Source organism: Antechinus flavipes, chromosome 1, assembly GCF_016432865.1.
Source record: "Antechinus flavipes isolate AdamAnt ecotype Samford, QLD, Australia chromosome 1, AdamAnt_v2, whole genome shotgun sequence".
NCBI lineage: Eukaryota > Metazoa > Chordata > Mammalia > Dasyuromorphia > Dasyuridae > Antechinus > Antechinus flavipes.
In genome coordinates, this window is record NC_067398.1 from 563773147 (window position 1) to 563788421 (window position 15275).

A 15275-nucleotide genomic window follows, 5' to 3' on the forward strand; every position below is an offset into this window, starting at 1 on the left:
TCACTTAGTGACTCTGCCTGTTTGTAGCTTAGATATGGTATTATTTCTCAAAGGATTATGATACTTGAACAGACCCTTAGTCTGTAGTCTCCTTAATCTCAACTTTCCCAATTCATGCATCACTCATGATTTTTCTAGCATAAGTTTTCCAATATATTTACTTCCATTTTATGATCCTTATTTTTGATATAGATTGCTTAAATGTATCCTTAATTCAGCAGTTACTCCAAGAAGGTATTTCATTTTATGCATCTAGTCCTTCTGACTGATGTAATAAACACATAAAAATATTGCTTATTGGGAGATCTTAATCTGCCCTCTTTCCTGGAATCAAATGATGCTATTTATTTCATAAATATATATTTTATGTACCTGAAGTTCTTATACTAACACAAAAAATTATGGAATTTTTAGGATCCCTCTATTCTTTTAGGATTCAGCTCAAATACTAACTTCTGCATGAAGTCTTTCCTGATTACTCCAAATGCTAGTAGCCTTCTTCCTTAATAACCTTGGATTTACCTGTATTCATTTGATATTCATACTTTATATACATACTTAGCATAATACCTGATATACAGTAGGTGCTTAATAAGTGTTTACTGAATTATTGAAAATGTATATATTTGCTCTCTCTTATTAGATTATAAGTTCTTTGCAAACAGGAATTGTTTCACTCATTGTAGTTGTATTCTCGGTACTTAGTTGGGTTTTGGTAAATGTTCATTGATTAAATTCATTAAGAAGACTATTGAGGCATAAGAAAAAAAGCTGTCAAGAGCAACAACAAAAAAGAAAAACCCAATCTGTAAAAAATTCTATCCTCAAAAGTATATATTAAATCAGGAATTTCAAACTGGAAAAGGAATGAGGTCTTTAAAATAAGAGAACATTAGCTTTGGAAATGATTTCAGAGATGTTTTAGTTAATTTTATATATGGGAAACATGAGAAAACTGAATCCCAGAGAGGTAAAGACACATGTCTAAAATCACTGGCTAATTAGTGCCACAGCAGGAATGGGAACTCAGGTCTCTTGATTTTTTAAAAATCATTTTTGGTTTTGAAAAATGACTTTCACATCATCTGAGATCTTCCTATAATCCTGGTAGTAGTATTTTACCCATAGAAAACAACTTTTATAGATATTTGACTTTAATCTTAGTAAATTTTTACATTATTAGAATACAATTAATTCAATTAAGATCCTTTTATTAGAGTGTCTTTTTAAAAAATCATTTATTTTTTCTCTGTTTTTAATCACTCATGACTTGATTACAATGTATCATATAGAAAACTGGATTTGAGGGCCAGACCTAAGATGGTAGGATGGTAGGAAGTAGTGCAGTGAGCTCCTATCCACAAACTCCTTCAAATGTCTTGCATCAGATCAAAACCTGATGGGAAAATCCAGAAAAAAGTCACATTGAGTCATTTGTGCAGTTTGGCTCAGCATAGGGAACAAAGATCTGTGGGCACTGAAGATGGAAAATAGCCAAGAATAGTATGCCACACAATTAGCACCTAGAGAGAGGCTTGGACTATGGTAAGAAGAGTGTATCCAGACTCATATTGGACATCATGCTGGGTCACTGGCAGGGGGAGAGGAGCAAACCGGCAGCTTTGTTTACCACTCCCCAGGTCTGGGTCACAATCCAGAGTGGATTGAGAAAGGTATCTATAGAGGGGACTAAAGTTTCTAAGTAGAGAAATTCTGGGCTGTTTATGGAAAAAAAGACAAAGTTTAGGAGCCAGCAAGAGCAGTGGTATGGCTCAGACACTAGATACAGATTAGGCTTTTACTTCTAGCCCCGCCTGCAGAGGAATACCCATGGCAGAAATCCCAGACCAGAGAAGACCTTACATTTCTGCCACTCTGAACCAAAATATTTCCCAGTTGGATGCTAGGGGTGTAGTCCAACAGCTATCTACTCTAGCATAGACCCAAAGTTAAGTCTGGAGTTGCAGAGCTCAAACTTGGGGGTGAAGGGCAGCAAATCAGATGTTGCTTTGGATCAAAATACTTTGAAAACACTGAAAGTTGCAAATCTCCAGCCTGTACCTAAGAACCTGGAATAATACAACATCCCAAGGAAGCAGCAACAGGACCAACTCAGACCTTCCCTCTAGAAGTGTGAATAAGTCTAATCCTAATATCAAGTCTGTCATCAGAAAGAAGGTTGAAAGAATTAAAAAAACAAACAAAAAAATATTGAGCTATTATGGTAGCAGGGATGCTTAAGACATAAATACAGAAGAAGAAAATAACTCTAAAATATCAGCAAACATTACCTGAGAAAGAAACAGTTTGGGCAAAAGTTTAACTGGAATCCTGGAAGAGATAAAACAAAAGGTTTGGTTTTTTTTTAAAGGTGTGTGTGTGTGTGTGAAATAAGAATGCTTGAAGAAAAAAATTAGAAAAATGAGAGCTATGAAAGAAAGAGCTGGAATGGAAATTAACAGCTTGGTATAAGATGTAAAAAACCTTATTCAAGCAACAAACTTCTTGAAAATTAGAACAGACTAACCAGAAGCCAGTAACTCTGAAAGACAACCACAAATATTAAAAGGCTGAGGGGGAAAGGAGTAGAAATTAGAGAAACTGAAAAGTATCTCAAAACCAAACTATCTAGTCTGAAAAACAGACTGAATCAATGCACTAGCTGAATGCCATAACCTTCCCTTCCCTCTTCTCCTCAAAAAAAAAAAAAAAAAAAAAAAAAAAAAAGACCTAGACATAACTCATGTCACAAATGGGACTCTGTCCTTATTGGTGAAAGTGAAGGCCCTGCCCAATGTGAGGGGAAGGGAAGAGTTTAGAGACTTAAGAGCTTCACTTCTCAGCCAATATTCCTCTGGAGACTCTTCAAGGGGAGTCCCTCCAGGGGATTCTCCAAGCAAGAGTCTTTTTGAGTACAGAGTTGACTCAGCTTCTGGCTTTGAAAGAGAAGATGGTATAGAACAACCCTACTTCAGGTTGCTGAAAGAAAAGACTCTGGAAAAACATTCCTATTTCCAGCTTGTTGTTCTAGGATTGGTAGAAATTTTCTTCTTGGGAAAGTTCCAGTGCCTTCTTTCTTGAGCTGAATTATCTCAGTTCCAGTGTGAGACAACCAAAATCCAGAGGTTCCAGCTAAAAAAAATACTGCAATCAACTAGAAAGAAATAATTCAAGTACTAAGGATTATCACTCATGAAAGAGTGATCAGTCACCACTTTAAAGGAGCAGATAGATTAGAATATATTTCAGAAGGCAAAATATATAGAACCAAGAGTAACCAAGAATAACATAACCAGCAAAATTGAGTATAATCTTATGGGAAGTGGAGAAATAGACTTTTAATAAAATGGAAGACTTCCAAGCACACCAGTGAAAAAATTATAGCTTCACAGAAACTCTGAAGTACAAATACAAGAGTCAGGAGAAACATAAAGGTGAACATGTATGAACAATCATAAGAGATTAAACAAATATAAAGTATGAGATGATATATATGTATGTGTATGTGTATATATATATATATAGATATATAGATAGATATAGATATAGATCTATATCCTCATCCTTGTCATCGTCAGGGGTCACAGAGAGTATCTCATTCATCAAGGCCTGGGAAAGACTATGTATTTCTTCATGATAAGAAAAAAATGGAAAGAGAGGGAAGAGACATATATTGGGAAGAAAAGAAAAGAAAGGTTAGGAAAAATAATCTCACATAATCAGGATGTATAAGTAGACACATCTATACAAATAAGATTGAGATCTTGAAGAGGGAAGGAGTAAGACATTCCATCCTCATTCTAATTTGAATTAAGAAGGAAGAAGGAAAAAAGAAGAAGAAGAGAAGAAGAGGAAGAGGAAAAGAAGAAGAAAAAAAGAAGAGAAGAAGGAAGAGGAGGAAGGAGAGGAGGAAAAAGTGGAGGAAGAAGGGGAGAAAAGAGAGAGAGAGAGAGAGAGAGAGAGAGAGAGAGAGAGAGAGAGAAATGGTTACAGAAATACATTTCACTCAACAGAAAAATAAAATGAAATGGAGAGAAGTAGGGGCAGGGAAGTTAGAGGAAATAGTCCTAACCAACACAACTTGGAAGATATACAAAAAATTATTTAGAGCATTTTTTTTTTTTTGCTGAGGCAATTGGGGTTAAATGACTTGCCTAGGGTCACACAGTTAGGAAGTGATAAGTGTCTGAAGTCAGATTTGTAGAGCACATTTTGAGGAATAGGAATTGGAGTATTCATAAATTGGGATTTGGATGAACAAACTGGGGTATATAAATATATTTCAACACTACTGTGCTGAACTTTTGTCAGCATGATAACCAACCAGAATACCAGAGGACTGATGATAAAATATGCTATCTTTTTCTTGATAGAGAAATGAAGGAATTAGAATATAGAATGAGATGAATTTTTTGGATATCACCACAGTGAAAAATTGTTTTGATTGACTATACATGTTTGAAATACCTTTTGTTTTTCTTATATTCTTAATTACTGGAGAGAGAAGATTCAGAGTAGGATGGTGAGAAGGTTGATCTTGGATGACCAAAACAAACACTTTTTAAAAGATTCTAAATGTACATATCTATTGACCCAGCAATGTCATTATTAGACTGAAACCCCAAATAGATTTGAAAAAAGAAAAAAAGGACCCAACCATACAAACAAAAATATTAAAAGAAATTCTTTTTTGTAGTAAGAAAGAAATGAAAACCAATGGGCTGCTATCAACTGGGGAAACAAATTTTAGAATACAAATGGAACAGAATATTGTGTTAGAAGAAATGACAAATAGAGAATTTCTGAAAAACTTAGAAACACTTATATAAAACGATACAGAGTGAAGTGAGCAGAATGGGAAAACAGTTTATACAAGGCATGAATCTTTTAAAAATTTAAGAGCTCTGATGATTGCAATGACCAAACATGTTTCCAGAAGATTGATGTTGATAAAGCATGCTCCCCACCTTCTTGAGATGATAGATATAAGTTGAAGAATGAGAGATACATTTTGGATGTGATCTGAAAAAATTTGTTTGACTATGTGTATTCATTACAACCCCTCTTCCCAACTGAGGAAAGGGTGAGGTGAGAGACAGAAAACTGATGCTTATTATTTAAAAATAAATTAATTTAAAAATAGCACTAGAATCAATGGACCTGCATTTAATTCCAACTTCCACTGCTTGATAAAATTACAGACATAAACATGTATATGTACATAAACATACACATATATTAAACTAAGTAGTGTGACCTTGAACAAATCATTTTTTTTAACATTTCTTTCTCCGTTTATAAACTATACAACTTATCTTAGAGGTTGTTACAAGATGTATTATCTAGAAATGTCTACTGTCATTTAAGCTACTTCTATTTACCTACACTAAAGTCCCATTTTGATGCCCCACTATCATGTGATATAAAGGTTGCTCTGAGTTCTTCAGCCTTATGCCAATGGAATGCAAGTTCTGACAGGTTCTGCCAAACTGGAAAGGATTTGAGTCTAGCCAAGTGCCAGGTGCATACTTATCATCTGGGGACCATTGTTAGCTAAGGCCAGGAAGGCTGATCACCAGGTTGAAGGCAGGATGATGACCTTTTTTTTTTTTTTTTTTAAACCATAAGATCATACATTTAGATCTGAAAGAGACATCAGTGATCATCTGATTCAGCTTCCTTGTTTCGAATATGAGGAAACAGACCCTCCTCTGATATCAAACTATACCACCCCTTTCTACTTGAGTTAAAGAATCATACTTTGTATTGGCAAAAAAAAAAAAAAAAGTATCCCATAGATGAAAATATACATTCTTAAAGTACTGAAGAGTTATTCATATTTGAGCTTAACTTCAATTCTGTAATATGAACTTTAATAAAATTGTAGATAGTCTGAAATTTAATATATGGAACTGTAAAAATCAGAAGTGGATTGTATTTTGTTTCTTTTCAGTTTTCAAAAGTGAAAGAAAATGGGTTCAATGTATCACCATATGCTTTCACTGGTATTCTTTTTAAACAAAAGAAACAGTTAGCTGGCTGGTACACAAAGTACTTGACAAAGGAACTTTTTTTTTTCTTTTTTGCCACATATAAAAAAGCTATTTTCAAAGTTCTGAGAATAAATGGCATTTTAGCTTTTAGTCAGTTTAAATAAATCAAAACCTTCTAGAATAACAACCAAGCTTTTATAATATCTATTTTGTGAGGAAATATATAAATATGATAAATCTGAGATTTCTTCAGGCAAAGTACTTACTTCCAATACTGGAAACTCCTTGGTTGAACAAAGATCTCAATCTGTCTATGACTTAATAATAATTCCTAGGGAGTTGTGAGGAGATCTAAGAATACTTACTACTTTATGGAAAAAGGGGAAAAAAAAGAAAAAAGAATAGGCACAGGTCATCCTCCTTGGGTTTATCAGCCAAACTTAAATAAATGAAATACTTTAAAGTTATTACTATAAAAAAATTTTACAAAGACAAACACAATGCTTACACACTGAAGTGCTGACACAGCTGTAAAAAGTCAAGCTATTTAAAATTATCACTGACAGAGAAGAGACTATCCCTGTTATGTGTACAGTGCCCATTATCACCATACACATGTCTTTAAATATAATTTCAACACCTATTTCCCTGGTGATTTTGTATTTCTTTAGGCCTTAGTGAGTCTTCCTCAGCCTCTGAACTTTCTTCCAGCTCTTGGGGCCCCTGCCATGTTCTGTTTATCTAATCTCTTCCTTCCAGCCATTCAGGGAAGCCTGTATGTTTCTCCACCCCACTGACCATCATAAGAAATATTTCATTTTTACCAAATATATCCACACAACATAACAAAGAAATGATATGCTGCAGTAAGGAATCTTCAGTACAAATATGCAAAAAAATCTATAATTTATAATAAACTTACAATTTATAAAACAAATTTACAGCTTTAAAATATGAATAACTTTAAAATAGCTATGTCCTTTTGATAATTGATGCAGGATTGGGAGTGCTAGATTAGGAATAAATAAAACCTGGGTCCAAATTCTAATTTTGCTGTTAACTACTTGACATGATGTTCAGCAAGTCAAGATCTGGCCTTCCTCCTGAGGAATGGAGGTGGGGATGTTAGGGTGATGGTGAAGGGATGGGATATACCTTTTTTTTTTTTTTTTTTAAACCATAAGATCATACATTTAGATCTGAAAGAGACATCAGTGATCATCTGATTCAGCTTCCTTGTTTCGAATATGAGGAAACAGACCCTCCTCTGATATCAAACTATACCACCCCTTTCTACTTGAGTTAAAGAATCATACTTTGTATTGGCAAAAAAAAAAAAAAAGTATCCCATAGATGAAAATATACATTCTTAAAGTACTGAAGAGTTATTCATATTTGAGCTTAACTTCAATTCTGTAATATGAACTTTAATAAAATTGTAGATAGTCTGAAATTTAATATATGGAACTGTAAAAATCAGAAGTGGATTGTATTTTATTTCTTTTCAGTTTTCAAAAGTGAAAGAAAATGGGTTCAATGTATCACCATATGCTTTCACTGGTATTCTTTTTAAACAAAAGAAACAGTTAGCTGGCTGGTACACAAAGTACTTGACAAAGGAACTTTTTTTTTTCTTTTTTGCCACATATAAAAAAGCTATTTTCAAAGTTCTGAGAATAAATGGCATTTTAGCTTTTAGTCAGTTTAAATAAATCAAAACCTTCTAGAATAACAACCAAGCTTTTATAATATCTATTTTGTGAGGAAATATATAAATATGATAAATCTGAGATTTCTTCAGGCAAAGTACTTACTTCCAATACTGGAAACTCCTTGGTTGAACAAAGATCTCAATCTGTCTATGACTTAATAATAATTCCTAGGGAGTTGTGAGGAGATCTAAGAATACTTACTACTTTATGGAAAAAGGGGAAAAAAAAGAAAAAAGAATAGGCACAGGTCATCCTCCTTGGGTTTATCAGCCAAACTTAAATAAATGAAATACTTTAAAGTTATTACTATAAAAAATTTTACAAAGACAAACACAATGCTTACACACTGAAGTGCTGACACAGCTGTAAAAAGTCAAGCTATTTAAAATTATCACTGACAGAGAAGAGACTATCCCTGTTATGTGTACAGTGCCCATTATCACCATACACATGTCTTTAAATATAATTTCAACACCTATTTCCCTGGTGATTTTGTATTTCTTTAGGCCTTAGTGAGTCTTCCTCAGCCTCTGAACTTTCTTCCAGCTCTTGGGGCCCCTGCCATGTTCTGTTTATCTAATCTCTTCCTTCCAGCCATTCAGGGAAGCCTGTATGTTTCTCCACCCCACTGACCATCATAAGAAATATTTCATTTTTACCAAATATATCCACACAACATAACAAAGAAATGATATGCTGCAGTAAGGAATCTTCAGTACAAATATGCAAAAAAATCTATAATTTATAATAAACTTACAATTTATAAAACAAATTTACAGCTTTAAAATATGAATAACTTTAAAATAGCTATGTCCTTTTGATAATTGATGCAGGATTGGGAGTGCTAGATTAGGAATAAATAAAACCTGGGTCCAAATTCTAATTTTGCTGTTAACTACTTGACATGATGTTCAGCAAGTCAAGATCTGGCCTTCCTCCTGAGGAATGGAGGTGGGGATGTTAGGGTGATGGTGAAGGGATGGGATATACCTTAGTTTCTTTTTCTGTAAAACTGACCTTTCTGGGACTCCCTTCTACTCATGTTGATTTGCATTTATATTAAGAATAGTATTTCTTTCAATAATATAATTTCTTTTGAGGCCAGGGACAGTTAAATGTTTTTCCCCCTTTACATCCCCCTGTTAAATTGAATTGAATCTCTAAGGTTCCTATGATTTTCTAAACCTTTCCAGAATTGCTTGTGTAAAAGGAAATATAATTATTTCACAATTTTGATCACAAATTGAATAGTTAGATTATTCCACCTAAGACCTCCATTAATAAACTTAGAATGTAAAAACTGAAAATCATATAAAGACTCTTGGGTGAAAGGTGCTACCTAATTATTTGTGCTGTGCTTTGAGGATAGTAGGAAAAAATGCTAATGGAATTGTGTCAAAAGAATTGATATCTATGCAGGGTTGTTCAAGGTTGGGGATTGTGAGGGAGAAAGGAAAAAAAGGGTGTTGGGCATGCCTAAAAAACAACTAAGCCATTTGGCAGGTAATCATTAAAAAATACAAAATTAAAATTTTATGAAAATAAGTCTTTAAACATTAGCCTAAAACTATCATTGTTCGGATTGGAAGATGGAAGAGTATTGGTAGTTTAGTAGCGTTTGGGGGTGTGGGTTGCCCGATTGTTGTTTTCAAGAGGTATTTTCAACCCTTCCTAGGTTGTTTGTAGCCACGGATCGGCAATGGCGTTGAACTTGGTAAATATACCCCTCTGCTCCTTTTTGGTATATATGGATTGGCGTTTCGTCTTGTAGAAAATAAACCCTATCAGTGGAAAACAGACGAGCTGGCCAGCTGGAGGCAGACAATATCCTCTCCGAGCTCAGAAGCACGCTTCTGTAGCTCCTGGAGAGAGGAAGCAACTCAGGCAAGCCTATACACACCTTGAGACTGTGCAGAGGTCAGGGGGAAAGCTGCAAAGAGTAGGATCCAGGCTTATCTCGGGGTGATTCGGAAAAAAGCTACAGCATAGGGAAAAACCCCCACAAAATTGCCCAGCTGGACTCCGGCAAACCCCTGCAAGGCAGACCTTGAGACGGGAGCGGGCCTCCTTCTTTCTCATCTGGCCACTGTCTCCTTTCAGATGCTGGCACTTCTGCGAATAGAAAAGGAGGTATCAGCGTTGGGAGTTTTTTTTTTGGGGGGGGGAGGGGAGCACCGTTCCTAGGATTGGGCAGAAGCAGGGTGTTCCATTCGCCATCCTTCTGCCCCCCTCCCTCCACTTGCCCCCCAATCCCGCAGAAGGCACGCGGTGGACTGGAGGTGGCGCTGCCGCTCAGGAGCCGGGAGCAGCAGGTGCGGCCGCCGCCGCCGTCACCGCTGTTGTACCTACACCTCGGGAAGGGAGGGGAGGAGAAGGAGGAGGAGGAGGCGCGAGCCCGAGTCCCGGGGCGGGAGCTTAGAGGGCTGGGTAGGGTGGGGGGAGGAAAAGAGACTAGCCGACTGTGCAGGTTGGGATCCGAGCTCTTAGCTTCCGGGAGGCGTCCAGAGCGCAATCCAGAAAGACGGGAGGGGAGTAGGAGAAGGAAGGAGTGGAGCTGGCTCGCGGGCTCCCTCCTCCCTAGTTCCTCCTCCCTCCCCGGCCCCGCGCCGCCCCCTCCCCCGTCACCACCCCTCCCCCCTCCCGGGCTGCACACGGGAGCCGGCTCCTTCAGGGCGCAGCGCCGCCGGCTTGCGGAGCGGAGCGGAGCTCGGCTCCTCCTTCCCTGGCTGCCGCAGCTTAGCTCGGCTCCTCTGGATCGCGGGTCTCTGCTCCTCGAGGAGGAGAAGAGTCTTCTCGCCGCTCATTCGCACCTTCCACCCCCCGGCTAGGAAAAGCCGATGTGCCGGGGCCGCAGAGACTGCGACTCTAGCGGCGGCGGCAGCGCCGGTGGTGGCGGAGGCTAAGAAGCCGGGAGAGCCAGGCTGCGGTCCCGTTTCCCGGGAGCCGGCCTCTCCCGCCCCCTGGAGCCCTTGCCCGCCGCCGGGGCCAGCGGCACGTCCGTCCTCCGCGGGTGGCGGAGCTGCTGCAGCCCGGGCCGAAAGATTGGCAGGAGCAGTAGCAGCAGCAACAGCAGCTCCGGCGGCAGCTTTACTCCGAGCCCTCGCGGCTCCTCGGGAGGGAGGGGAAGCTAGCGGGCAGTAGGTGCCCGGCCCAGGGCGACACGGGCACGGCTTGACGCATAGACTGACCTGGGGCTAGGAGCGCCACCGGCGGGACGCAGCAGCCGCCTGGTTGAGCGCTTCGCGATCCTGCACTCATTCCGGGGAGGAGAAGAAGGAAGGAGAGAAGGAGGAAAGGGGGACGGGGGAAGGGTGGGAGGGGTGTCTATTTTTTTTAAACAGCAGATTTTATTTTTTTACAACCCAAATTGGCATTGCCCTCTGACCCGGGCAGGCAGGGCGCTGAAGGAGGCGCCGCAGTAGTGCCACCAGCGGCTTTCTCGCCTCCCCCTCTCTCTATGTGCATCTCTCCGTGTGGCGGGTCGCGAGGATGGCGATAGACCGGCGACGTGAGGCGGGAGGCGGCAGCGGACCGAGACGCCACCAGCCTCCTCCGGAGGAGAACGGCTCCCTGCCGGCCGGGGAGGCTGCAGCTGCAGCAGCCCCCCTGGGAGGTCCGGCTGTCGACGTGGGGGACATCCAGACCCTGCCGCCTCTCCCGGCCCCAGGGGGAGCCCCGCAGCCCAGCTGCTGCTCCTCGTCCTCTGCCCCAAATCTCCTTCTGCTGGACTATGATGGGTCGGTGTTGCCCTTCCTCGGGGGGCTGGGCGGAGGCTACCAGAAAACGCTGGTGATCCTCACCTGGATCCCGGCACTGTTTATTGGCTTCAGCCAGTTTTCGGATTCTTTTCTCTTGGACCAGCCGGAATTCTGGTGCCGAGGGCCTCAGGAAGGAGCTGGTTTCGTGGGGGCCACTGCCACTGGCAGGGTGGGCATCGGCGACTTTGGGAACTGGACTAGTACCCCTGCAACCTTTTCTACGGCCACCTGGAGACCAGTGAGCAACCTGAGTAATAGTAGCCTGGGAGCAGCAGAGGTGGACTACACGCTGCCTCTGCAGCCTCCTCCGGACAAAGAAGACCTCAACTCCAGCAACTGCCTGTGCCACCAATGGCACTACCGCATCCGAGCCGGTCTCGTCCAAAACGTAGTCAGCAAGGTAAGATTAAACTGTCTTACCTTCCTTTATCCTCAGAAGCGTCCAACCTCAATCTCTGTAACTAATAACCTTTTCCTCTTTCTCACCACCACTCTCCACCTTCACCTCACCTTCCTTTATGGCATTTCCCCGATCCCGGATATCTTCAGCTTACCCCCCTACCTCTCCCCAACCCCCTTAAACCTCAATCAATGAATGGTCTGTGAGCCGCGAGCACTCTCCACCCAGACAACCGGGAGAACGGAGAACTAAGGGACCACACGTCCGAAAGTGAGGCTATACCTGCTTATGCACATTTTCTTTTCTTCCTTCCTTAGCAAAATTTCCTTCTCTGCGAAATTAGGGTCATTGGGCAGATGTGCTGTCTTTTCCTCTTTCTCCTTTCTCTTTCCCTTCTCCCCCTACACCGGCCAGGGAGAGTGCACCTTAAACTCCAGAGGTGCTCAGTATTGCACTCCCTAGCTCCTATTAGTGTTCAGTTTGGAAAGAGTCCTGGTATATGCAATTGTTCCTCATATCTTCAATAGATACTATTTTTGAAGTGCAGCATTTCCTTCCAAAATCATATTTGTATTTCAGAATATGAATAATGTGTATATATGTACACATGCATGTACACACTGACATATGGGCACATGTGTGTAAGTATACATGGCTGTTTATATACACTTGTGTACATAGAATTTATGTGTATGTGCATACACAAAGAGACATAGCTGAGAGTGTAAATTTCCTACAAGAGCAAACCCAGAGTATTATTTAGCTGAAACTCAAAAAAAAATCTCTTCACACACCTTTCCCTCCTCACTGTTCCTCTTCTAACTTTAAAGTTGACAATCTTTAATTGGTCTCAATTTATTTTTATGTTTCTAAGGTTTTCAATGTACAGATGTGAAATGTACTTCTAACCTTTTGAAGGTCACAATTTTCCATACACATTACCCATCTACTCATCTACAAAGCACAGTTCTTATTTTTTCTATAAACTTTAAACTTTTTACTTAATTATACTATATTCTATGTCTAATGTTAACTCTAGTACTTGGTGCCAAATACTTCCAAAAGCCCATGGTTTATTAGGCCTGTTCCTGGAAAAGCAAAGTATTAAGTCAACTATATTAATTGTGTCAACTAAAGATAACTTGCTTTACACAGCCATAGTTCTCTTTTCTACTTAAAATATGAAAACTGTCCTGCAAGTGGTACTTATTTACATTTAAAGATAAATATTAACTTCCATGCCCATATATGCAATTTGAAGGTTTTAAAGTAGTTAATCCAGGTGCCAAGATAAAATTTAATCATTCATTATAGCCAATTTATGCATGTTTCTTCTGTATGTTAGTAAACAATTGTAACTCATGGAAGTGTAAGATGAAACTCTTACATCATCATAATCATTCCCTTAATCTTGTGCCCACTGAGTTCAGTGAAAATGATTTATCCTATGGGAATTTTGAATGAACTGTACCTACTTTTTGCAATTCTGTTTAGCTATGCAGAATCTATTTAACAGAGCAGTGGATCTTTTTCTTATCCTCTTTATGCCTGCCAAATATTGTTCAAAGTGTTTCTTGGATTCACCTTTCATCAAAGGAGAAAGCTTTTTTTTTCACTGTTGGAGACATTTGAATTGGAGGAAAATGTGTGTCTATTATGCCTTTAAAAATAATAGTGTGTTTTAGCTATATGTATATATGTCTGTATGCACATGCATTTAAGGGTAAGGCCAAAAAGAGAGCAGAGCGCATGCTGAGATTAAAGGAGAGGTGAAACTTGAAAGTTACTAGTAAGGAAAGCTTCTCATTATCATTACTAGAAGGATTCAAGAAGGAGGAATTCAATACTTAGTTGTAAATGGTGGGAGGGTAGTGCTAAAATAGTTTATTGGGGAATTTAAAAAATCTTTCTAAACTTACTCTAGAGTAGCTCCAAACAGAAAACATGCTGTGTAATCATTTCTATAGTTCTTCACACTTTTTGAAACACCTTCATAGACCATATGTACAAAATTACATAAATAGAGGGCAGGGATGATTGAAGCCCCTGATAGAAAGCTTAAAGATGCATTTCTTTTCAGACCTTTAGTGGTAAAAGCAAATTGATTTTTAATGGGCAAATATGAGCTAAATAAAGAACTGTGGTTCCCAATGTTTGGTTTCATAACATACTTTTAAGAGACAGATCTTAAGTACATTTTGGAGTCTATTTTGGCAGGTCTTTTCCTCTGCAATGTGTTTAAGTGGTAACAATATTGTATATACAATGTATATAATATACTATACATACATATAACAAGAATATATATAACATAGATAGTATATAAAATATATATAATAGTCAAGAAAACATAAGTCACAAAGCGTTTCAACTTCCTTCATTGAAATACAGAAATAGGGATATATAAGCCCATTTCCAAGGGAGAAAATTTTTTTTGCATGTAGGTTTTATGTATATTAAAAATTGGGAAGGAAACATAAAGTCCCAATTTTTATACCTTTTTCCCTCTCACTGAACCTAATAAAATCTTTAATATTATAAAGAGGTTTCATTCATCAGGTATTTGTTGAGCTTTTTGCATAGTACTGAGCCAGGGTGATAAGTACCCTATAAGATCCTGGTAGCTTATAATCCATTAAGTTTGGAAGTCATAAAGTGAATGTATAAAATACAACAAGTCTTAAAAGTAGAAAGGCTTCTGAATTCATTTTGAGAACTTGATATCATGGGGAAAATCCTAAACTTGGAATGGGACCTTTGTTCAAAGCTTGCTTCCAAATGATATTTTGCCACTTCACAACCGTGGGTCACTCAACCCCTGCAAGACTCAGTGTCTTCATTTATAAAATGGAGCTAATGATATTTGCATTGTTGAACTCTCTGTTCCTCCCAGTCATGAAAGTCAAAACTTTATCATCCCAAATCCTTCATTCTAACTCTACATATCCAGTTTATTGCCAAATCTGCTTGTTTCTACCATCATACCATCTCTTGTATCTAACCTGTCTACTCCCCACTAACTGAAAACCACATTAGTTCAAGTCCTCATTAATTCTTGCTTGGACTGGTGCAATAATCTGAAGTGATTCCCTACATTTCTCCAGTCTAGCTGCGAATGAGATTTTCTACAATATATATCTGACCATGTCATCCCCTCAACTCCAATAAACTTCCAGTAGTTTTCTTTTACCTCCAAGCTCATATGTAAAATCCTCTTTATATATTTAAAGCTCCTTTTTACTATTTCAAATGTTCTTATACTTTACTCCCATGCACCATTCTCCAATCCAGCCACACTGGCCTGCTTTGCTGTTCTAACATATGGTACTCCATCTCCCATCCCTCTCTATCTTTGTACGCACTATCTCCCATGTCTTGCATACTTCCTGTTCACACCTGTCCCTGGCTTTCT

At 39.0% G+C, this 15275-nt stretch overlaps 2 protein-coding genes across 2 annotated transcripts in view; one reads left to right on the forward strand and one right to left on the reverse strand.

The window, feature by feature from the left end:
- Positions 1-1220: 1220 nt before the first annotated feature.
- On the reverse strand, positions 1221-10963 carry LOC127547288 (CCR4-NOT transcription complex subunit 3-like). The gene is made up of 5 exons (XM_051974090.1): positions 10894-10963; positions 10590-10811; positions 9752-10504; positions 2292-2331; positions 1221-1396 (listed from the first exon to the last, which is right to left on the reverse strand). The coding sequence occupies exons 1-5, from the start codon at positions 10961-10963 to the stop codon at positions 1390-1392; spliced, it is 1092 nt and encodes a 363-aa protein (XP_051830050.1). The 3' UTR covers positions 1221-1389.
- Positions 10964-11110: 147 nt separating this feature from the next.
- SLC22A23 (solute carrier family 22 member 23) overlaps positions 11111-15275 on the forward strand; it is a 265206-nt gene continuing 261041 nt past the window's right edge. Inside the window, exon 1 of the mRNA XM_051970757.1 lies at positions 11111-11863. Coding sequence (XP_051826717.1) covers positions 11195-11863 — 669 coding nt within the window. The 5' untranslated portion in view covers positions 11111-11194. The remainder of the gene's footprint in view (positions 11864-15275) is intronic.